At 39.4% G+C, this 24,581-nt stretch overlaps 1 protein-coding gene across 2 annotated transcripts in view; it reads right to left on the bottom strand.

Annotated features, from left to right (window-relative positions):
* glra4a (glycine receptor, alpha 4a) overlaps positions 1-24,581 on the bottom strand; it is a 63,549-nt gene that overhangs the window by 9,349 nt on the left and 29,619 nt on the right. The window contains exons 2-9 of one of the 2 annotated variants that reach the window (XM_085131077.1): positions 20,987-21,111; positions 19,561-19,628; positions 18,225-18,448; positions 14,991-15,073; positions 9,896-10,033; positions 9,448-9,662; positions 6,724-6,873; positions 4,056-4,166 (exon numbers count right to left, since the gene is read on the bottom strand). In XM_085131077.1, coding sequence (XP_084987203.1) covers positions 4,056-4,166; positions 6,724-6,873; positions 9,448-9,662; positions 9,896-10,033; positions 14,991-15,073; positions 18,225-18,448; positions 19,561-19,628; positions 20,987-21,111 — 1,114 coding nt within the window. The remainder of the gene's footprint in view (positions 1-4,055; positions 4,167-6,723; positions 6,874-9,447; positions 9,663-9,895; positions 10,034-14,990; positions 15,074-18,224; positions 18,449-19,560; positions 19,629-20,986; positions 21,112-24,581) is intronic. The other variant, XM_085131081.1, reaches the window with a different exon arrangement.

Genomic DNA, 24,581 nt, shown 5'->3' with positions numbered 1-24,581 from the left:
GTATATAAACACAGCAAGTGTTCCATCGTAGCGGAAAACGTAGTCCGCAAAAAAGTCTGCATCGTGAGCTGGTCCTGGTTTTTTTTTTTTTTTAGGAAGAAATAGAGATTCTGGGTTCATCCCATCCTCAAGAGAAGGGTTTGATCCAGAGTTGAAGCTGTATCATGTTTCATACATATTTCAGGAAGTCAGTGGGGCAGTTTGAGCTCTTGTTGGCAGAATTGGGATCATCTGAGGAGGCAGAGAAACGATACCACGGAGCTAATTGACCCAGATCAGCGTCTGGCTGTGGGTTGGAGGTAAACCAGTATTATTTCAGTATTTCCGTATCATCATATATTCAATATCAGTGGTTAAACTGGTCAGATCGGTTTATTTTCATGAAATGAAAAGAAAAAAAAAATCAAGCTTGATCTGAAAAAATAAATGTTGCAAATTTGTCCAGTGAAATTATGCATCTGGTGTGTGAGCTGATACATGTGACCACTTGCACAGTTCGAGTCGACTCTAGGGTGATCGACTGAGCCCACAATACTGCCAGAAATATGATATTTTCATATTAAATCATGCATTTGGATTTGATGATGATACTGGGAACAGAGAGAAGAGCTTGGGTCCGTAGGCTGACTATCAAAAATGTGACTTCTTCCAGATTATCCTAAGAGCTTCAAAATTTGCCTGGCGTATCCCTGAAGATGTTGAGTTTAAAGTAGATTAAAAGTATCTATAACAATCTACTTCATTCAAACAACCAAAGAAGTGAAAATGAGGGCATCTTCTTTTTGTCACTCTGAAAATAATAACCCCCGTCTTTCCCCTTTTCAAAGTTACAGAGTGACAGACCTTTCATAATGTTAATAAAATGGCTCAAAATATTAATAAAGTCATGATCTCGCCAAAAAACCTTGCACTTGGCATTATGCTTTGATGAATGGCTATGCACTTTTTTTTTTAAACAGTTATTGAGACACTGTTCCCGCCCTTTGAAGAGAATATTAATAGACATGCAGCTTAACTCTGACAGCCCTCTGACACTTTGAGAGATTCACTTTAGCAGGGGAAAGTGAAGATGTGGGATCTAAATTGGATGATTAGTAGTCAGTGTGAAGGGCCCTGAAAGCTCTGATCCCCGTGTCCCGCCTCTCTCTGTTTCTCTCTCACTGACCCTGGCAGCTCTCTGGCTCTCTGCTGAATGTCGTTTCTCAGTACTGTACAGACTTGGCACAAAGATACCAAGAGTGCACATCTAAGTATACTAACTTACTGTAAACTTACACCTTGCGACCAACTTTCTGCTACTCCACTGGTAAACTGCACTATGCAACAGGTGGATAGGGAATACACTGCTCTTCTAGCACAGCGTAATTATCCCTCTACCACCTTAAACGATACAGAACATCATGTGCTAAAGTCTAATGGTGCATTTCTCTAAAGATAATAGGCGCTCATCTCTGCTCTGTGCTCTCCGCAGCAGCTATACTGGCATAACTTCAACTGAACCCGCTCTGATTACCACATTGTGCTCTGTGGAGAGTAAAGTTATTGTCTAAAAACACAAATGATCAGAACAGACGAGCTATTTTTTTCCTACTTTAGTAAAATTTCACGTGTTTCATGATCTTTAATTACATCGGTTAATCATTTTACCAGTGAATAACTATGCTTACTCACTGGTACAAAATTAGTTAGATCATTAACATCGTTGAATATAAAATGTGCATCTGAGTAAGGACTAATCTTTCAAACTATTACAATGGAAATACATTTCCAGTGGACAAGCGAAAGAAAACGGACGACTCAATGGATGGACTGTATCACTGAAAGAAGAGTGTCCAGAAAATGACTGGCAGTGATTGTTCTGCCACTGCACCAGAAACAGATGATTGTGTAGTAAACAAACAAATAAAAAAAACGGGTTCAGAATTTTTGAAAACCACTATCAGTGAACCAAATAAAACATGAGAAGAAACAACGTTTAAAAACAAAATCCAGGGTGTGCCCAAATGTACACGGGTATTTTTGAAAATGGGCCTTTCGTCCACACGTAAATGGCGTTTTGGGATTTTTAAAAACTCCTGCCAGGACGGAGAGTTTCGAAAACTCATGCAACATCAAAGGTGTGCGCCTTTTTGATGTCATGCTGTGCACCACGTAGGGCTGCCACAAACGATTATTTTGATAGTCGACTAGTCACCGATTATTTTTGCGATTAGTCGACTAATCAGATCATCATCCATTGGACGTAAAACTACAGCTTATTGCACCAGCAGCATCTGCTCTTATATAACTATCATTAGCTTACAGCTTTAAGTGTTTAAGGTATGTGCTAACTAAAAATAAACACAAGATGATAGTTTATTAAATTTTAATGAAGTTTGCAGATTGTTTCGGTGAAGTTTAATAAACTCCTTGCTATCTAAAATATAACAGGACACTGGAGTAAATTCTCGAGCATCTCACACTTCTGATAATCAGCTGTCTGCTTGACGTTTATTCAGCTGTGTAAAAACTACAACTTTAATCTCAGCCAAACCGATTTACTCAGGAACAAATAAAATACTGAAAAAAGCCAAACAATAACATTTTTAAGTTATCTAACTGACTTATATATCATGTTTAACCTGAGTAGCGAAAGACGGCGGTGGGTTTGTAAACGATTTGCGGGAGTCCGGTGTTCTCACGGCTCTAGTTAGCCTAGCCCCCGGCTAGCTATCGAGCTAGTGGGTAACAGACGTCTCCGAAAACGTCGGAGCGCTTTTGAAAATATGTGGTGTCTTGATAAACTGAGCAGATATTTGAGGTTTACACAGCTACATTCTCGCCTGAAAATATGTTAAACGTTTATTTTGTGACCCAGAAAGAATAATAAGAGTAATATTAAAACTAACTAGCTGCCGCCATTGTTGGAAACTGAGCTGGGCTGCGCTATGAATTCTGGGACACAGCTTCTTCTTCTTCTTCGGGGTTTAACGGCAGCTGGCATCCTTGTACATGCAGTGCTGCCATCTTCTGTTTCAGTCTGTTATTACACTCTTAAATCCTGCTACTTATTCCTGCGTCTTTTGTGATCTTACAAAGCTTCAAACGACGTCGACTATTAAATCAGTCGTCGACTAATCGTCACTAGTCGACTAATCGTGGCAGCCCTAGCGCCACTTAATTGTGTACATGAGATGAATTTCTACAATGGCGCTTATAGACTACATACTGTTGCTGTTCATCTTACTATATGCAGCATTTACACGCTTACATATACACACGCAGTTACTGTCTCTCCATTTAGAAAAGACCAAAGACTGCTTCTATGCTTCATGTGTTTACTCTTTCCCATCCAGGCTTCTAGACTTCTGATTGGCCAAGATTTCTACATGGTTAGGATTATATCGGCACCTGTTGCTTTAGCCCCAGACAGACCATCACCTGACCAGACCAGACCAAGCTCAATCAAAACTGAAATGAGGCAAAGTGAATAACTGCATTGTGGGCTGACAAATAAAGTCTAATATTCTCTGGACATCATGAATACCGTGGTTTCAGCTTGTTATCAATACACAATTCAAAAGTTTACATCTGTGACTGTACTGGGGTCCATATCTAATAGCTTCCTCCATCTGTGAAGGCACCATTAATGCTCAATCATATTGAATGACACATTTCAAGTTTTAGAGAACATGTACTACCACCCAGATGATATATTTATCCAGAAGGTAGCTGAAGCTTGTTCAGCAAGACATTATTAAACCACATTCCACATATAATACAACAGCATGGCTTCTCCTTCGACAAGGAAAGAATACCTGGAGCCTGAAAACAGGTTACACACCGGGGAAGAATAAAGGGCAAAGTGCAAAGATTTCCACAGCTAAAGGTCAAAGGGCGTTGACTATAGAAACAAGATGAGATCAGCACAAGTTGGGTTTAATTCAGGAAAAGAGGTCAGGAATTCACGTTTAAGGTGAAAGTTGCTCTACACAGTTTGAAAAAGTGGATGCATGGACAGAAATAGGGTTGGGAAGGTCAGGGTTGACACCGGGTTAGATTTTTACTCCTTTTACCCTGGCACAAGCGCTGCAGTGCTGATTGAGACTCCTGTAGGTTGAGTTGTTAGCAGGGATGTCACTGGCTTTTCGCAACGACTCAACGCTCCCAGGCTGACTAGCAGATACCTCCATTGGAAAGGATGGTGGACAAACAGAGATAGCAGTTACTGACCATTTCGTTTTTTATGAGTTTTGAAGGCATTTACCTTATTTTTGATTTGTTTTGAGTATTAGAGATAAATTTCATATTATATCATGTGATATAATACACACAAACTTTAGGTGCAAATAACAAACTCAAGTAGATGTTCTTAGCTTTTAATTAAAGAGATACTGTGAGTGTAGATGTTAGTGAAAAGAAACGACTTTGAAGACAAAAAAAGAATCCTCAGGGAGACAGCTCAAGTTATTTTTGTAAAGACTATAAATGGAAGTACAAATCCATGTATTTATTTTTACTCATTTGATCGCTGTGGGTTTGCACAGTATACAGTAGCTGGTTGAAATCTCGCCTCTCATTGATTAAGCCTCAGTCAGTCTGGGATTTGTTTGCCTCAGACTCGCAACATCTCTCTGCTACAACTACAGGGCCGGGCGTCAATATCCCTCAGATGTATAGTTTGTGCCCTCCAACTCTGTGGGAGTAATTGTCCAACTGATGTGAACAGGGGAAGTCCTTTTCTCTACAGATCATTATTCTCCATCTCTCCTCTTTTCTCTCTGCTGTGCAGGAAGCTGGCTGTCCTGCAAACCTGCTGGACTCTCCTGCATTTACAGGGAACGCTGCCACAGGTCTTGGAGGCTGCCTAGACTTGGAGGTGTTTAATGGGATTTACAAAATGTCCTGTTTGTTTCTCTTGAGACAAACATCTCTGTCTTACCACTCTTTAAAGACTTTTATTTGTCAACTTACAAGCTGTCGTCTCTAACAACTGCTATTCAGGATATGGATTCAGTTTAGGAGATATGTTTTTGGATGAAAGAATATGCCAGGACCAAAAAACCAAAAGATAGCACTTACTGAGGCATACTCTCCAGAGGGTTGGTGTTGCAACTTTTAGACTGATCACTATTAATAAACACAAATTCAAGCATTCCAGGTAAATAAGAAACTATTAATAAGAACAAACCAAATTGCTAAGTTGTTGTTTTGGTGTTTGTCTTGCTAAGATGCTCTATCACAGTTTTACCCTTTTAATTCAAATGGACAGCCTAATAATGGGAGTTATGCCTGTTTATCTTCTGCACATACAATGTGAACATGCTTGTGCCCCTTTAATAGCAACTTACCAACTATAGCTGCAAACTTTATTGTGTGATAGAAAATTATAAATACATGGAGTTCAGTGTTTCACTGACATTTAGAGTGCACCTGCAGGCTGGTTGGCTTAGTGGAAAGTGCCCATAGATCATTTACATATTTACATGTCTACCTGTTAGAATAGGTTTGTTTTAGTGTTTAAAAAAAATAGATGATATTCTTATTTTGTACATTGTTGGTAAAAGTCAACTCTTAGCTGAGCTCAGTAAAATTACTGAAAAACTACAGAGCCCAGTTTCACATAATTTGATGAAAAAATAGAGCAAGGACAAAGAAATTAAATTAAATTGCAGTAGTAACAGTAACAGCATCTTTACAGGTCTACCTAAAAAATCAGTCAGACAACTACAGCTCATTCAGAGCTCTGCTGCTTGAGTCCTCACTAAGACCAAACAAGTGGACCACATCAGTCCAGCTCTGAGGACAGACTTTAAAGTTCTGATGCTGGTCTATAAAGCTCTGAATGGTTTAGGACCAAAATACATCAGTGACCTCCTGACCCAGTATGAACCTTCCAGATCCCTCAGATCATCTGGATCCGGTCTTTTATCAGTTCCCAGAGTCAGAACCAGACACGGAGAAGCTGCATTCAGCTTTTATGCTCCTTATATCAGGAACAAACTCCCAGAAAGCCTCAGATCAGCTGAAACACTCAGTTTATTTAAATCCAGGTTGAAGACTCACCTGTTCTCAGCTGCATTTGAATAAAGCACCAAATCTGCACTTAAGCTTAAATTTCAAAACTTACATTTTAACTACTGATTTTATCTGTTTTGATTTTATCTGTTTTGATTTTTGATTTTATAAACTGTTGTTTGTTTGTTTGTTAGTTAATTTGCTTGTTTTAATCAATTTAAAATCATTGTTTTTGTTTCTAATATATCTGTAAAGCACTTTGAATCACCTTGCTGTTGAATTGTGCTATACAAATAAACTTGCCTAGTTACTGGATGGCTACACTAATCAGTATAACCTTTTCATATTTGTCATAACAGTCAAATTTAGAGTAAATCAGTGTCACAGGTTTGGTAAGAAGCCTGTTGCTCTGCATCAAGAGTAGTGGCAGAGGTAAAAGATCACAAGATCTTCTGACAGGTCACTGCTCACGAGCTGAACTGAAGAGACTGGATCTTCCTTATTTAATGTGACAGCCAGCTGTAGCGTGTTGATGCTGTCAGCTCCTGGATCTACAGCATCGCACAACAACAAGAGGCAAAATTCATTGCTAAATAGGATGACGAGGACTCGAGAGTCTTCTTTCTTCATCCGTGCTTTTCAGAATCTACTAGATTGTGACACTGAAAACAAGTGTGTGTGTTTTTCTTTCTGGTAGCAGTGTGTGTTTGCGTCATTTACACTTACTATTCTCTGCTGCCGCTGCTTTTTCCTCAGCCTGATGAACTCCTTGTGTTGCCTTGAGACGAAGTTAACTGCTGCATACTCCAGAAGGGCAGCAAACACAAACAAAAGGCACACTGCCATCCAGATGTCAATGGCCTTCACATAAGACACCTGGAAAAGGACAAGGTCACAGTGTAATCAATAGCCGATCAATAAGGCTGATGGATAATTTCGTTTGTTGTTCACAGTCGGCCCGTTCTGGCTCTGCGCTATAATGACATACATCTTTGGGATGGCCTAGAATTCGAATGAGTCAGTGGGTTGTGGGCTGTTGACACAAAGCCATGAGGCAGGTCACAGCTAAGGCTCGGGGAGTCCCCTCGCCGTGTCATTCATGAGAACAGATCTGTCACACCACATCAGCAACACCAACCGAGCAGGCACTCACTCAACTGAGCAGCATTTTACGGACTGTTACAGATACATACAGAGAAGCAAGGCAAAGAGAAGGATTGACAAACAGTTTCTTTTAAATGACTCCCTGTGGCTCAGGAGGTGAAGCGGGTCAGAATAAGCTGCTGTAATGTTATTGTGAATACGTAAATGTGGCTTGAATAGTCAAAAGACTAAAAATGTGCTGTATAGATGTCAGTCCATTTACCCCACAAAGACAAAATAAAGATTTTTTTTCATTTCCATTGACTTAACTTTGCTGGGCACAGCCAGCACAACTTTGTAGGAGTAATAACAGGATGAGACAAATTCTGATTTCCGTCAAACTCTCACTGAAGTGTCTCAGGAACTCAGTACATGCTCAGTTTAATTCAGCTCAAATCTGGGACAAACTGCAGTCATCAAATAGATAAGTGCTGATTAAGGTTGTGTATAGATCTGAAATCCTGACATAGTGTGTCTGATGCTTTTCTTGTGATAGTCACAAGGTCTTCGCATTAAATCTAGACTCATACAGACCAATTACACGTAAAATGTCTTTTACAGACATTGATTCTCTGATATCTCATGAAACATTTGACTTGTCTTGTCAGGTAATATCAGCAAAGTTAATGGTTTTTGTAAATCCTGCATCACTTTTTCAAGGATATGTCTGAAAATGTCAGAATAGTGTTCACAATGCCATTTATTACATATGTTTCACTTGGTCAATGACCTTTTTCTGGAGCTGATAGCGTTATGTAATCCTATTTCTTCTCATACTTTAAGTTTTTGGACAAATCTGGGAATATTATTAGTTTCAAAATCTGTTCATTTGTTTCTGAGGATAATATTTCAGGTCCTGTGGCAGAAAAGTTACTTCTTTGCTCTCTGCTGACATTTTAGATGTGATTTATTCCATCTCAGATCTTCTAATTTTAAAAGCAACATGCTAAATCCAGCAGACGGATATGTTTATTTTAAACTTCACCTGAATTTTAACAATTTTCCAGGGCTGTAGGTTTCTAAATGGTAGTGTAGGTCTCAAAAATATGCATATATTTGACAAAACTAAAAAAAAAATAATAATAATAATAATTAAAAAAAAAAAAAAAAATATATATATATATATATATATATATATATATATATATATTTTAGGGGTGCAACATACACAAAATTCACTGTTAGGTTCGGTTCGATACTTTGGTGTCACAGTTCGATATTTTTTCGATACAAAATAAAGTTCATGCTTTTTTTAATTTGTCATTTATCAAAATTATAAATATATTTTAACTCAAACGTACAGTTTTTAAATTGAATGTTGCTGAAACAACAAAGTAATAAAAAAATAAATCTATCTGATGGAGAAATCACTCATCTTTGGAAAAGAGAGTTTATTACAGAGAAATGTCTCTTTCCAAAATAAAAGCTCTACTATACGCTTCTTCTGGGCTATATTCTCAGCAGCATATTAAACATATCAGGTCCCCATAAGGAGAATCATGTGCTAACGGCTGTCTAAATGACTCGGGTAAAGTTTGCAGCATGCCTGCTTGTTGTTTTTGTCTGCTTCCACTTGTCTTTGCACTAGGATGATGTCGGAGTAAATGTGCAGTCATATTCGTTGTGTTCCCACTAGTGCTGTCAGCGTTAATCTGAAATGACGTTAACGCCACAACACGGCAAATCTCCGTTAACGAGCTACCTCGGATCGCCCCGTGAGTGGGGCTGGACGGTGTCAACACGTTAACGAGCTAACTGCGCTAACGAGCTAACTGCGCTAACACACTAGTTCCCACCAATGTAATTGAGCATTGCTGGCACATCAAACATACTGTTTTACTTTAGTCCATGACGCGCTTACCTTCAGGGTCATACGTCACATGAAAACCAAAATAGTTCCAAACGCCAGATCTGAATGAGGGTGGGGGAGGTTCAATTTGCCATGTTGCAAGGAGAGCTTAGCTTCTGTCTCGCTAGCTAGCCCTGCGCTCAGTGAATCTGCGTTCGATTACTCCGCCTAGGCTGCACTGTCGAGCGCAGATCCACTGAGCGCTCAACACAGACAGCGTCATCAGAAGGAAAGTTGATCAAATAAATTAAAAATTTTGTATTGTTTGATACACATGCGTATCGAACCGAAAGCACTGTATCGAACAGTTTAATATCGATACGAGTATTGTTGCACTCCTAATAATATATATATACACACACACACACACACACACACACACACACTGATTGCTTAATCTTGCATGAAAGTTAAACTAAAGTCGTATTTTTTCACCCATGTTTGTGCTGAGGACTCACCTTGGGCAAAGAGGCTCTTGAACCGGAGCTCTGTGTGGTCATTGTAAGTACTGTGGTGATGCCCAGACCAACTCTGGCTGGTGCAGCATCCATGTTTATCCAGAAAGAGACCCATGAGAGGATAACAATGAGAAGGGAAGGGATGTACATCTGGATTAAGTAGTAACCCATCTGACGTTCCAGGTGGAACTTCACCTCAATGCAGGTGAACTGACCTGCAGAAAGATGGTATTAGACAAAAGACTGGCTGTTTTGCTTTACTTGTTTTTCATGTTTTTGTGTCATGACCTGAAATATAAATACAGTAAGAAACAAGTTTGTCTTTTAAAATGACATTTTTCTTGAAGGCTACTAGACTTCATGCAATCAGAATTATGCAGGGTGTACAGGAATAAGATGACATGCAAAAAAAGTTATAACATGGGGAACTTGGTTACACTTGTTGCACCTGTGTTGTAGTGCTTAGTGCAGTAGCCCAAATCCTTCTCTTCTTTTAGCACAAACTGAGGGAGGGTGAGATCATCGGCCACCTGAACGGGGTTCTCAGACAGCCACTCAAAGATTAAGTCATTCATCGTGTAACCAACTGTGAAAGGAAACCAAGGGGCACAAAAAGGAGAGAACAGACACAGATGGTGAGAAACGTGCTCTTCCGATTACAACTTAGTCTCTTCTACTCGTTCTAAACAAATCCCTCCATGTGTTTGTGTTTTTCTCTTGCACCTTCCCTGATATTTGAGGCATTTAGCTGATATATACCCCACTATTTTCACATCATGCATTTTCCTACACTACTGCATATTATGAAAAAAATGCATGCAGCTGCTAACGTACGTCACTTCGCACACTCAGTATTGAACATGCAATTTTCAAGTTACCACTGACTATCTGCCAAACTGCACCAGTACGACACCACTTTACAGAGTTATGGAAGCACTCTTCACAAAATACAAGATGTAGTGAAAAACAAGGCTGCACATTAGTCTGTGTGTTGTTTAACTCAGATAACCTGCTTTAGCAGCTATCGAATATTCTTGTTATCACTGCCGTTATTCCTCCTCCTTAACCCAATTTTTCAAGGGGATCTTGCTACCACGGTATAAAATCCGTGCATGAGAAACCTTGGCTAATGACACTTGGAGAGAGGCAGAATGAAACTTGGAAGGCTGTGGTGATGTAATGCTCCTCTCCCCATCTGTCCAGCTACCAGCTACCCTCTGCCATCCTGTTTGTCACAGTAAAGGTCACATCATACTGCACAGCAACAGTTGTGTTGTTGTTGTTTGAAGGTTACAGACTAAGGAGGCGACACGAGGAGCATATCTGCCTGAGAAACTCAGAGAAACTGGTGCCAACACACCATTAACGCACAAACTACAACATAGCAGTTTAGAGAAGCACTTAGATGTAAACACTTGGGATAAGTCAACAACTGTTTTTCCTGAAACACAAATACATTCACATGTTGATTTGCATCATTTTTTAAAAGGGTTACACTCCTCACAGCTGCGTGATTATAGGTGCATTAAAAATGCATGCTGCATGCAACAACAGCAAGGAGTTCCTCGCACATCTAAATAATACTGATGTCTACTGGGACCCTTTAGGGCCTGAATTACAAAAGACATCAATTATTCACGATGCTACATCCAATCCCACACCACCAGTCTGAAAAACACCACCACTAAAACACGCTTATGTCGTTCACAAGGAGAAGTCACTGTCATTCAGACATCCTGCTACAACAACCAAGGGGAATACCAATGCTTTCCTGAGATAATGAGATGCTTTTCTGTTCTGTTCTTCTGCCAGACGGAGCTAACAGACGTCAAAACGCAACCGACACAGCTTTCAAGGTGCAATAAAAATGGAATTCATGAGCCAGTATGTCTGGAATATCTCAGCAAGGTAGAGTAATGAGCATTAGTCACATGCCATCTCTTTTTTCGTGTTATAAAGTCTTTCACCTAATGAAAGTTACGGTTATGCTTCACACTTCCTGTTTTAGTCTTGGCTTTCACTAATAGAGTAACTTCCAAGTAGATTTGGGGTTACTGAACATTAATGGCTCGTGGCAAAGCAAACTAGTATAAGCTGCATATATGAGGCTTTGAAGTGTCAGAATAAGGCTACCATCCTATGGTTGGCTCTATTTATATATCTATATAAGCCCGTGGCCTTGGCTCTCTAAACCTCAGAAGATAACCCCCCATTTATTCTCCTCTCTCACTCTCTCATGCTGAGCAGATGGTGTTACGAGAGCTCTGGTAGTGACAGCAAAACCCATAATGTCCTCTTAACATTAAGCTCAAGCCAAGGTGATCGCACCCTTGGGTGGTGTACACCAGCAGCATCCTCAGTAGGCCTTTAATCATAAATGATTACCTCTCCTCTAATGGCAGTGTGATGTGATACAGTAACCCCCAGAACTAACACACATACACGCACATATAGACAGACACTGCCACATCAGGCACACATCTGTTTACCCGACGTCTCCTCTTCTTGCACTTCTGAAGGGTGAAATGTCTTTATATTTTATTAGATTAAATAAAAACTCAGCTTGTCCCTCTGCTTCTTGATTATTACCGAGTCAGGTAGCGGTTAAAACTTTAAACTAAACTTATTTGGATAAAAGCTGAATTTCTGGAAGGCTCTGTCTATTTCACCCTTTGCCAAAGTTGAATTCTTTTGTCCCTGTGAAGGGAAATTGGGTCACCCCTAGGCACAGAGGGTGGGTCACATATAATAAAAGGGACACAAAATTAAAGTTTTATTATTTATATCCTGGAAATTGGTTTCATGAGGGCAGATACTATCTCTGCTAAAGGCAAAGGAAGTCTGATAGAGGAGAATACTCTTCCTGCTCCGTTTTATCAGTGCATAACATTTTAATAGGTTTCAAATATGTTTTCTACATTTTTTCCAAACTCTCTGGTTTTAATAAATGCGGAGAAAATGTGGTGCCTTGATCCAAACCTTTGAAACTGTCCACTCCACTGAGCTGACTGATTCGTCTGGCACTGTGACGTGAAAAAGTAGCTTCTCTGTCACACATTCAGTCCAATGAGCACCAAAAAGCAGGACTAAAGATTAGCCAGTGTCACTGGCAGCATCAATGCTGATGCCAAGCAGTTGTCAAGCTGTGCAAATGAGGAATCAGTCGGTTTTGCATTTGTGCTGCTGAAATTGACATGATCCCCTCAAGAGTATTTTACATAGATGGTTCATTCTATACAAGGGGTAACATCGCAGTTTGATTTTGCTTTGGTCTGCTCTGCTCTTTAAACCCCAGCAAAACCAATATGTTTGCACGACTGCACTTCAGTGTCAACCTGAAATTGTGATAGCTTCAGACAAAGAGGTTAGTCTCTAAAGAGTGATTAGGGGAAAATCTAATCCTCTCTCCCACTGAAATGTTCAGGAGTGGAGACAGTGTCAGACTAAAGATAGAAACAAAGTGTGAGAAGCTGATATTCTGCCATATTTCATGTAAGAAAATGTGAATGATTCAAGGGGGAAAAAGTTCATTTTATTTTTCCCTTGTCTGAGGCCAGATACGATATACTCCTTTCAGTGAGTTTCAGGCCTTACACTGGGGTCTTCACTCAGCAGATGTAAGCAGAAAAATCCCCCCCCCCTCCCAAAAAAAAGATGCCTAGGAGGGATCCTAACTAGATGCCCAAACCAACTTAATTGACACCTTTTGGCAATTGTGGTATAAAATGACAGCTGCTATCAGCAGCAGCACCAATTTTCAGTAACTGACTAACAGTGTTGGTCAAATTACTTGAAAAAAGTAATCAGTAACTAATTACTGATTACTTCCACAAAAAAGTAATCCCGTTACTTTGCTGATTACTTATTTTCAAAAGTAATTAATTACTTAGTTACTTTTTAAAAACATGATTTACAACCTGAATAGGTGATAAAGTGATAGATCTTTCAGCCCAATTCTACTTTTTCTGCATAATCATCATACAAAATGTAATCAAATGGAAAAGTCTCTTTTTAAAACTTGTTTTAATCTTTTAACTTTATGCATCAAGCAAAAATTTAATTATATGCAACATTCTCTGACTTGAATAAATTAGTTTAACATTTAAAACTATTTTCTGCACATTCCAGCACATAAAATGTATTTTTTTTTGTGTTTACACTCAGTCTTTCAAATAGATGCAAGTAAAACACAGCAGAAAATAAATAAAGTCAAAGACTAGCGGTCCTGTTGCTCTATTTTCACCTGTAAAGCAGGAGTGGGGCAGGCGGAGGGTTACCCTGGTGCAGGTGTGCCGCGGTCAGTGGAAGAATCCGCGAGTTTCTCTGTGAGTTTCCCATTACGTCGTAGCTACTCGGTGCTTGCTCGGAAGTTTAGGGTTTTTTTGCTGTAAAAAGAAGTTTTCTTCCCACGCACAACGGACACTAATGTTTTTGTCACTTTTTATGGAATCAAACTCAAAGTAAGGTCAGTACTTCCACGCTTTAAACGCTGCACGCTCATACTCTCTCTGCACTCGATATATGATCCATTGTTGATCTGCACACAGCTGTTGTCACGAACGTCGCACTCGCTTACGTCACTGTCATGAGACATTCTCGCAAAAAAAAAAATCACGGTTTTAGTAACGCAGTAACGCAGCGTTCCTACGGGAAAGTAACTGTAATCTAATTACCGTTTTTGCAATAGTAATCCCTTACTTTACTCGTTACTTGAAAAAAGTAATCGGATTACAGTAACGCGTTACAAGCAACGCGTTACTGCCCATCTCTGCTGACTAACATAGTTAGCTTCACCAAGTGGATAAAAATACTACTGTTGTTGGCGTAATGTCAGTCAACATCTGCCTCTATAGTTGGCTAACTTCCACAGCTTAAAAGGTTTTGAAATGTCATGTTTGCTCTTAAAACAGGAACAAAAATTAGGCTGTTTTCGGTAAAAGCAATTGTATTTCATAGAAAAGCTTTACCTGATAGTGTAAAGTTCCCCAGATCCTAATCTACAGGACAAAAAGCGCAAACATCGGTCTGTACAACAAAGCATGACTTTTGATCACTGTCACAGGAGACAGTGGTTCTTATACTAATTCTACAAATGCTGGTTATGGTTTGGGTTAATATAAACCCTTTTGCACTGTTAGATGTTTTGCTATTTGAAAACCCTTAAGATAAACTTCTAGAAAGTACTGCACCCAACACATGCTTGCACATTAGCATCTTTCTCAATCAAGCTGGTAGAGGTCTTACAGTTTCACCTTTGCAGTGGTAGTTTAATAAATATTTAATTACTGCTGTTAAGCAATATGTGGACAATCGCTCCTTCTGTGAAATAGTACAGCCAATGGTCAACACCAGCTTGAGTAACAATCATATTAGCAATATCGATTAGAAATATGGACAAACATATGAAGCAATTACAAAACGTCATGCTCACACAGACCTGTAGGTTTGGCAAACGTAGAAAAGGGCAAAATGCAGAAAATAAGAAACCAAAGGAGGATAAAAGAGAAGTGAAACAAAAGGAAGAGGAGGAAATGAAAACTCACAGCTTTCAAGCTGCATGGTACAGGTCTGAATGTCCATTGGGAAATTCTTCAAGTCCATAGGGCAAGACAGGGTAAGAGTCAGCCTGAGAGAGAAACAACAGATTGGAGAAGAGAAATAGGATGTAGAGGATGTCAGAGGGCACGACAGAGCTCAAGGAAAAGACACGAAGCATAAGAAGAAACGATCGATTACAACATCTTTAAAAAGTGGCTTTATCAGCGTCGGCTGCTTTGTTTTGCAATTTATGAGTCTGTCTGAGAATGTTCAATAAAAAGTAATCGAATAAATAAAAATAATAAACAAAAAGAGTAGATTAGAAAACAGCTTGAATTTGTCTGCCATTTGATCGCTCGCTCACTCACCACAGTAATAGAGAAGTAATTGGTGTAGGCATCCCGACTTTTATTTGTTGTTTTGATGCATTAAGCCTTCAAGGATTCTTAGAGAAGAGAGAGAGAGCTATTTGGGAGTCTGTCTGGAGGAAAGCTCTGTAATTACCTGCTGTAATGCATTGCCCAGAGGCGAGACAAGAGCCGGCAGCAATATACACTCAGGCACCCATTTGCAACTGTGTTATGATGACAATATCTCTTTCACCAGCAGAAGAACAAACTACAAATACTCCGCTGGTTGACTCGCTGCCTAAATTGTGTCATGCACTTAGAGGGAACAAAGATGTTTGATGCATAATTACCGAACATAGTTTGCAAGCAAACCTAAGAGATGCAGTAAATCAGTGGAATGAGGAGGTGATTATCTGTATTTGCAATACTGTGCGTCTGTTTTCAATGGATGATGTTTATGCCTCTCCCTCTTCCGAAAGAAGTTTTTCTTCTCAGTAAAATAGTAATTTCATGATGGAAAAATCACAACAAAACATTAAACATTATAAATATCACTGCACAACATAATAACTTAACGCGAACAGACTTTTGTGATTAAATTGTTTTCTATTGTGTACATTTTTATTACAAACATGTTTAAAGCTTTAAAATGGGAACTCGGGACACACGAGCACGGAGTAAAACTACATCTACTCCTCCCGTGCAATCGTTTATTAAGTCGGCTGCAAATTTCCCATCTGGCGCAGAGTGTCATTAAACAAAATCGCATCAAAGACTCCGTCACACACTTGCCACTTGACATGTTTGCACCCTATTAATAGTTTGGTGACCTCCAGTGCGCATAGACACGCACTGGTTGGGTGGAAAGATGCAGTAAGATGAGTGTAACTGGCATTTCAGCAATCTGCTATATTTTAGTTAAGAAGTCATGTTTGAGTGGGATTTATTTTCCATTTCTCTGCTAGCACTAGACTGGGGAGCAATTTTTTTTTTTTTTTTGGGGGGGGGGGGGGGGGGGGCATCTTCACTGAATTTAGCAGAAATGGAGTGCCCAAGTTGATTTCCTGATGCATAGGGCTGTGCGATATGACCAAAATCTCATATCCCGATATAAGACATCTATTGTCCGATAACAGAAAATGTTACATTTTTGTGATTTATATCACAAAAATGTAACATTTTCTGTAGATTATGTGAATCTCGGGCAGCTCGACTTGCGTGAAGTGTTTCCAGCTGGGCGTTGAGTGTTTTAACCGATGCATGAAACGATACATTTTTAGACATAAGTTGTAACAGTCGCTGTTTTCTTTGTGAGTATTTATTACACGGCGTGCTGCGGGGAAAAGCCTGTTCTAACGTTTGAGTCTAAGGTTTATTTTTTAGCACCTGGCGGCTTTTTTACTTCTCATCCGTAAATAATCTGCTCTTTCACGTGATTCAGTTTATTTTGAAAAGTCTCAACAGGATCTTGAACTTTATTGTGAAAGGTTTATGTGGAACATAAACAAGCGGACATGCATGGTTTTACCGTCGTTGTTGCTAACGACAACACAAAAACAGGCGCTTGTCCGTCGGTAGTGTGGTTATATTAAATATAAGAGAAAGAGAGAACTTTAAGAAATTATTATAGCCACTACAGTGACATCAAAACATGAAAAAATATTGCTGTAAACAGTTTATTTTGCGACACCACGAAACAAACGATAGCGTAAAATGAAACGATATATATCGTTATATCGAACAGCCCTATACCAGATATATTAAGTTAAAAAAAATAGACTCACAGAACTATTTCAAGTCACACTTTGCATTCAAGCACCTTAAACTAAGTGAGTGACAAAGAAGAGATGCAGCACATTGACTGGTTCAATTGACAAAACAGCCAGTCACTGCCTGGGCACATTTATTGGCCTGCAGACGCACATTACTATGTTCCCGGCATTTGTCATCATCTAAAATGAAACGACAGACGTTTTTATATCGTAATCCGATATATATCGTTATATCGAACAGCCCTACTGATGCATATACATAGTTTGAGTTTAATGCCTCGATTAAAAAAAAGGAAAAAAAAGACGCTGTTTAAAATGTAAACCAAAAGAAAAGACAACAATTTTCAAAACTCATAATCCCAGATCTTTGTCACAGCAGCGCAAAGAAAACCTATTCAGTGTTTGAACTGAATCTAAGAAACAGTTTCTAAGAACTAAAGATGGGCAGAGGTCCACCAATCTGCAAGAAACCGAGTCTACAAACTCTCTACAATTTCAGAATAATGTTTCTCTGCGTAGAATTGTGAAGGCTGCAAATATCTAATCATCTACATAATATCAAGAAAAAGAGTCCAAGAATCTGCATGACATGACCCTGTCTCACCTTTGAGATGTGCTGCTGCCAAAATTTTTTAAATGAGCTACACTTTTCTTTAAATAGTACATTTTCTCACTTTAAACATTTGATATGTTTACCATGTTCTTTATTGTGAATAAAATATGGGTTTATGAGATTTGCAAATCAATACATTTTCTTTTCATTTACATTTTACACAGCATTTCAACACTTTCTGAATTTGGTTTGGAATATATTGTATGTACAGTAATGTTGTATATAAAGCCTAAAGAGGACAGAACAAAAATGTGAAGTAAAATAGAAAAAAAGCTCAAACTGAATATAATTAAATGGACTTCACACATAAATAATTCCCTCTTTAGGGGGTTTATGGTTAGAAATGGGCAAAAACAAATTCAGGTCAGACTCTCACTCACAAATCCAAACCTACTAGAGACTGAAATGTAATAAATTCATGTTGTTAAAAAATAAATTAAAGTGTTTTCTAAACGTATAACTAGATAACCCAGCACCAGTGGTCCTGCTGTTGTCTTTAGTTACCTGATACTGTAAAGAACGCTGCCATCTTGGAAAATCCGTAGCAGCTTGTTATCAGTAGTGACCTCGTGGAAATTGGCTCCTTTCTCGTTTGCGAAGAATAAATCAGGTTTCCAGATAGAGTCCAACATGGATGGATCCAGATCGAGGGAGTCATCGGGGTATTCGCTGTATGCCAGACGAGGGTCGTTCCATTTTTGCCGTAGAAAGACATTGAGCCTGTAGTCCTGTGGAAGAACGCAGGGTAGTTAATGGAAAATATATCATCAGTGGAGGTTGCAGTTAGATGGAAAACTCAGAAGTGGATTGTTCTGCTGTAGTTTGAGGAGTTCTGATACGGGTCACTGTTTGTCCGTTCTTATTTTGAATTGAAGCTAAACTTTTCAAAGCCAGACAGAAATATCGTGAAAGTTATTCTCTTGGGATGGAGTACGGCTTGAAACTTTATACAACATTAATTCGAGCGATATAATTTTTCTACTTTATGTTTCCTCATGATGAGAATAACACACTTTAATGAACATCATTTCATTTGAGAAATGTGTGGAAACCCTGGAGACGGAGCAAATAAATGGAAAATCAAGAAAGAGCAAGCACTAAGGTCACTACAGATAATTCATCTTTGTTTGCTGCATTATATTTGTCAGGTTTAGTAAAAAAAGAAAAGAAAAGCTTGATAATGCAAGCCAGGCTAAGGAAATACACCAAACACAGCCTGGCCTGCAGCCAGAATACAAAGTAATTAAATTAGAAATCTAATCAGTACAAATAATTCTTAATTTCTCTGTGGCCAATTGCAGTTATTAAGTTTTTTTCTTTTATTTCTTTTAAAAAATAAGAAAAGTCCTCCAGTTAAAATATGAATGTTTTCTGGGTTAACCTGACTGCAGCTTTGGAGCTCTGGAAGTCCCCCAGACACCCTTAAACACTTCACTGCTTTACTGTAGTGTTAATGCAGACGTAAGGGGAGCCATTTTTCCTGTCCTTTCACCCTTCTCCCTTTTCTTTCATTTTCTCAATTTTTCATTTTAATTGCAGAGTGGACAGTTCATTATCAGCATGTCAGTGACCCCAGTGGTCTCTGAAGGTTGCACTGTTATGCTCCAGGAAACAGAAATTGCTTCAGCACTTAAAGGATTAGAAACCAATAAGTTAGAAAAGGAAAAGGAAAATCAAAGTATTTTTTATTATTAATCATGCAGAGAGATACAACTGTACCATAATCTGCTGCTATAATCATGTCAAAGAGTATTTACAATATTTAATTTTCTGGGCTACGAAGAAAAAGCAAAACGTACATTTTTAAGAAATGTGTAATATTTGTACATGCTCTTCTTACCATGGTCGTTTCTGTGATCGAACCAAAGCTGTTGATGAAAATATTACAGGTGACATTCACAGGCGGACCTGGGAAAAGAGATAAGAACATAGATGCACACTTGTCCCTGCGATTTATGAAAAAGCACCACTGTGAATATTTGTCTTTGCACCTTCTAAGGCTACAGAAAATGTATCCACTGTATCACTACTTTTCATCTGCTTACAGTGACTGTGACTTAAAAATGTTATTGCAATGCATGCAATGCTAATTCCAGTTCTGAAGTTGGAGTTCCTGCTATTGCTCTCACTGTCAGTGTAACGACAGCTTAAAAGCTTCATGTAAAAGTCTGGGCACAAAGATAATGACAGGATGAACAAATATACTCAGGCGTCTGAGAAAAAATAGTGCTCAGGCCTGTCTACATTACATAACTCAGGGAGGATGTTTTATCAAGTTAGAGTCACACACTCCACTAACAAGTACACCACAGAGAGGTACAACATTAAGAAAATGTTTTGTTGCTTAAACCCTGGAGCTGTGTGGAGGACACACATGATAACCTTACTCTCAGGTGCTTTGCATGCACACCATCTACCCATATCCTCTCCTGGGGACTTGTGGGTGGTTCAAACCGTTTCTTCTCTAGAAAATCCAGTTAGCAATTTTGCACAAATATTTTGTATGTAACAGAATTTTTGGAAGTAAGGTCGTACTGAGACAAAATTACAGTGGTTGGGTGTCCCGTAGCATAAAGCATAAGAACTGCTTTAAATGTTAGAATTTTCAAATTCAAATTCAAATTCAACTTTTATTTGTCACATACAGTCATACACAGTACGATATGCAGTAAAATGCTTAGACAACTGCTCGTGACCTAAAGAAAAAAGAAAAGGCTATGAATAAGATAGGAAATAAATATGAAAATAAAAAAGGGTAAATTAAACCAGGAAGGAATAAAATAAAATAAAATATAAAAATTAAGTTAAAAATGAAATAACTGTACAACACAAATTAGAATGAAGGGTAAATTTAACTGGGAAAGAATAAGATAAAATATATAAATTAAAGTTGAAAATAAAATAACTGTACAACAAAATACACAGTATAGAAATATATAAGAATGTATGAAGAAATATAAATATATATACACACACAATAACAGCAGCTGTACAAGAATTAACTGGAAATGAGGAATATAATGTCCAGTGTTGTGCAATCCACATTATTTAGTGTCTTGTGCAGTGCAAATATGCTTAAAGTGATTTAAGTGATGAAGTGAAAACAGTTTTGGTGAAGACACATACACGGCAAACGCACATGAGCTTGGCGAGTTTAGCTTTCACAGCACAGACTCACTACTGTTGGCTTTGTTTTCTAATGCTTGTACTTTCTCTAGGATTTTCTTGAGGGCTACTGCGACGGTCTGCCATGGCGTACGCTGTACCTTTGAAGTTGGGTCTGATCCGTGCATCATATCCTGATGTTTTCCCCATGAGTTTGTCCAGGAAGTCAGAAGGTGAAAGCTCTTGTCTGCTGGGGTGCTTTATCTCCTCCTTACAGGAGCTCAGTCTGACATTACCCAGGAGGAGAGGCAAAGACGGGAGCAACAAATACAAAGAGAAAGAGAAGAGAGAGGATATGAAAAACGGTCGTGAAGGAGTGTATGCATGTCTGAGAGGTAGCAGTGGGGGTTGTGGGCAAAGAAAAAAATAAATGAAGCCAGCAAGTCAGTCATCAGCACAAAACACAGCAGTAGATGCGAAATGAGGGTGAAAAATGATAACTGAATGGCTTGCCTCAGCTGGCAACTAAAAGCTTATCTATTTCCCATCATGACTAAGACTTATTGAAGTTGTTAGACCCTAACTACTGAGAAGCAAAACAGAAGCAGAGGTAAACTTGTCCCTCCTCTGTGCCTCCCGCTGCTTGCAGCTTAGCAGGGGTAAAGCTTGACAGATTGATGGCTCAATTGTAATGCTATGAATGTCACACTGGGGAGAGGAAGGAGTTGATACGCGCTCCAGTAAGGCTCGGGCAGCCACTGACAAGAATAACCAACAGCCTGGAGTGAAAGGAAAAAGAAGAAGAGTAACAAAGGGGGATATCTTAAGGAACACACAAAGAACAGCACACATTGGATTTGACTTCTGTTTGGCTCTGGCTGCAGCGCAGCATATTGCACCTCATGAATTTGATACAACTGTTAACAGTTCATGATTCTGTCAAGATCTAAAGCTACGTACAGATGGCAGGTTCAGTTATTGGAAGGCACAGTGTTGCTGATAGCCTGTGTTTTCCTGATTAAGTCTGGAGCCAGTCTGATTTACCAATCGCATGCTCTTTGCTTTAGACTCACAAAAACTGCATGGTCAGTTTATAGTTTACAGGGTGACTTTGGGGACAATATTTTTTAAACATGTGTGAAGCCGAGTTGGTCCTAAGATATGCGTTATTTGCAATAGCACAGACTACAATTAGGAATTTAAAAAAAGGGGGCTCTAGTGGCGCGGTGGTTAGCACTGTTGCTGCACAGCAAGAAGGTCCTGAGTTCAGTTCCACCATCAGGTCTTTCTGTGTGGAGTTTGCATGTTCTCCCCGTGTTTGCGTGGGCTCCCTCCGGGTACTCCGGCTTCCTCCACCGTCCAAAGACATGCAGCTTGTGGGGATAGGTTAATTGGATAATCCAAATTGCCACTAGGTGTGAATGTGAGTGCGAATGGTTGTCTGTCCCTGTGTGTTGGCCCTGCGACAGACTGGCGACCTGTCCAGGGTGTACCCCGCCTCTCGCCCTATGACAGCTGGGATAGGCTCCAGCGGCCCCGCGACCCTGAAAAGGAGAAGCGGAAGCGAATGGATGGATGGATGGATGGATGGGGGCTCTAGTGATGGATCACTGTGGCCAGTTTAGCGTTTACTGCATGCAAGAAGTCCAATTTGTGACTCAATTTATCCACTTGTGCCATCACTTATTTTATATTACTCTACAGATTTTTTTAAAATTGAAATTCCTTCGCAGACTGATATATTCATTTCCATATGGTGACATTTTGCCTCTGTAATTCTCAGTTCTGATGGACACCAACTGTAACCAAAAATAGCCTGCACGGTAATTACTACACTCACTTCCTCTTATTCCCGTTGCAGTGTGTGCAGGGGTAAAACAGTGCATCACGTTTGTTTTGTTCTTTGAACTGCTTTAATTTTACATCCTCTCATTGGGTTTTAGATCATGATCAGAGTCATTAATGGGACAAACATTCACTTCTGGTGCTTCTTTAATGGGAAAGCTTTTTGTCATCAGCCCCCTTTGATTTAAATAAGGAAGCTGATTTGAGCTAAACGTATAATCTAGCTCTGCCATCTATTACTGTGACAAGACAGACATGTTTATGTATCACTGTGTGCAGATTTAGTTACTGAAAGAACTCCTTGTTGTTCCAAAACCTGTGACTATGGCTCAGATACTAAAGTGTATTGCCTACCAATTGGAAGGTCTGTGATCGAGCCCCGATTGCTCCAACAAAGTGGCTCCAATGCATCTATCGGAGTGTGATTTTGTGTGTGAATGTTAGAAAGTCCGGGTTTCCAAGCAAGCATTTTCAGCTTTATTTTTTAATGAATTCATTCAAATGTACTCAACTTGCTGTTGTTATTCAAAGACCAACACTTACAATTTGATTATCACTTCTGTGATAGTTTTACTAGCAAGCTTTGTATATGTCTTGATGCATTCTCAATCATCCAGGAAAATAAATCTCCAAAAGTTGATTCTGTTCATCTGGACGTAGCGTTTTCTGGGAGAAACGTTTCGTCACTCATCCAAGTGACTTCTTCAGTCTCTGAGAGAGACTGAAGAGAGACTTCATCCAAGTCACTTGGATGAAGTCTCTCTTCAGTCTCTGAGACCAACTCTGAGTCTCTCTCAGAGACTCAAGTGACTGAAGAAGTGACTTGGATTAAGTCACTTCAGTCTCTGAGAGAGACTGAAGTGACTTCATCCAAGTCACTTCAGTCTGAAGTGTCTCTGAGAGAGACTGAAGAGAGACTTCATCCAAGTGACTGAAGAAGTTGGATGAAGAAGTTGGATGAAGTCACTTCAGTCTCTCTCAGAGACTGAAGTGACTTCATCCAAGTGACTTCTTCAGTCTCTGAGAGAGACTGAAGTGACTTCATCCAAGCGACTTCTTCAGTCTCTGAGAGAGACTGAAGTGACTTCATCCAAGTGACTTCAGACTGAAGTGACTTCATCCAAGAGACGTCACTTCAGTCTCTGAGAGAGACTGAAGTGACTTCATCCAACTTCTTCATCCAACTTCTTACTGAAGAAGTCACTTGGATGAGTGACGAAACGTTTCTCCCAGAAAACGCTACGTCCAGATGAACAGAATCAACTTTTGGAGAAGCTTTGTATATATTTTTTAAACTTTGATTTTTAGACTGAATATTGTGTTGTACCCACAGTACTTCTGGTACAGACAGCTCATCTATACCTCTGCAACTCTAGTTGTACTGTTACTGTGCTCATTGATTTTACCAGCATCTGTACCACAAGTAAAGCGAGCTTGTTGCCTCGCATACATAGTGAGCTTAGATGGATTCACTGACAACCAAAACAACATGCCCATGAACATACAAGCCTTATCACTGCAGCCCTTCTTTTGCTTTCATCATACAGATGTGCACATATCAGTCTTTTGTGAAAGCTCGACTCTCACTGGTCCCATAACTCCCCTCACTCCACGCACTTCTCCCCCTCTAGTAACACTGATGTAATACGCGCACCTCTCTTATCTTTTTCCCCCTCTCACAAGCACTTGGCTACAAACACAAACAGGTGCACAAGGGGATGGATTGATGGTCAGCCTCTTACTTGCAGTAAGCCGCTGATAACAACAAACAATCTGTCTTGGGTTGCGTCCCTTTCACAAACCAACACAGAACAATAAAGCATCCTGTTTGGCCTAAAGTGTGATTTTTCTCTCACAGGTGGTCACAAGAATTCAAAGACAAATGACTGTGACAGTAAACTCTTTAATCTG

The sequence above is a fragment of the Neolamprologus multifasciatus genome, chromosome 2 (assembly GCF_963576455.1).
Source record: "Neolamprologus multifasciatus chromosome 2, fNeoMul1.2, whole genome shotgun sequence".
Taxonomy (NCBI): domain Eukaryota; kingdom Metazoa; phylum Chordata; class Actinopteri; order Cichliformes; family Cichlidae; genus Neolamprologus; species Neolamprologus multifasciatus.
The sequence above is the reverse complement of the archived record's forward strand: the minus strand, read 5'-3'. Positions and strand labels throughout refer to the sequence as shown.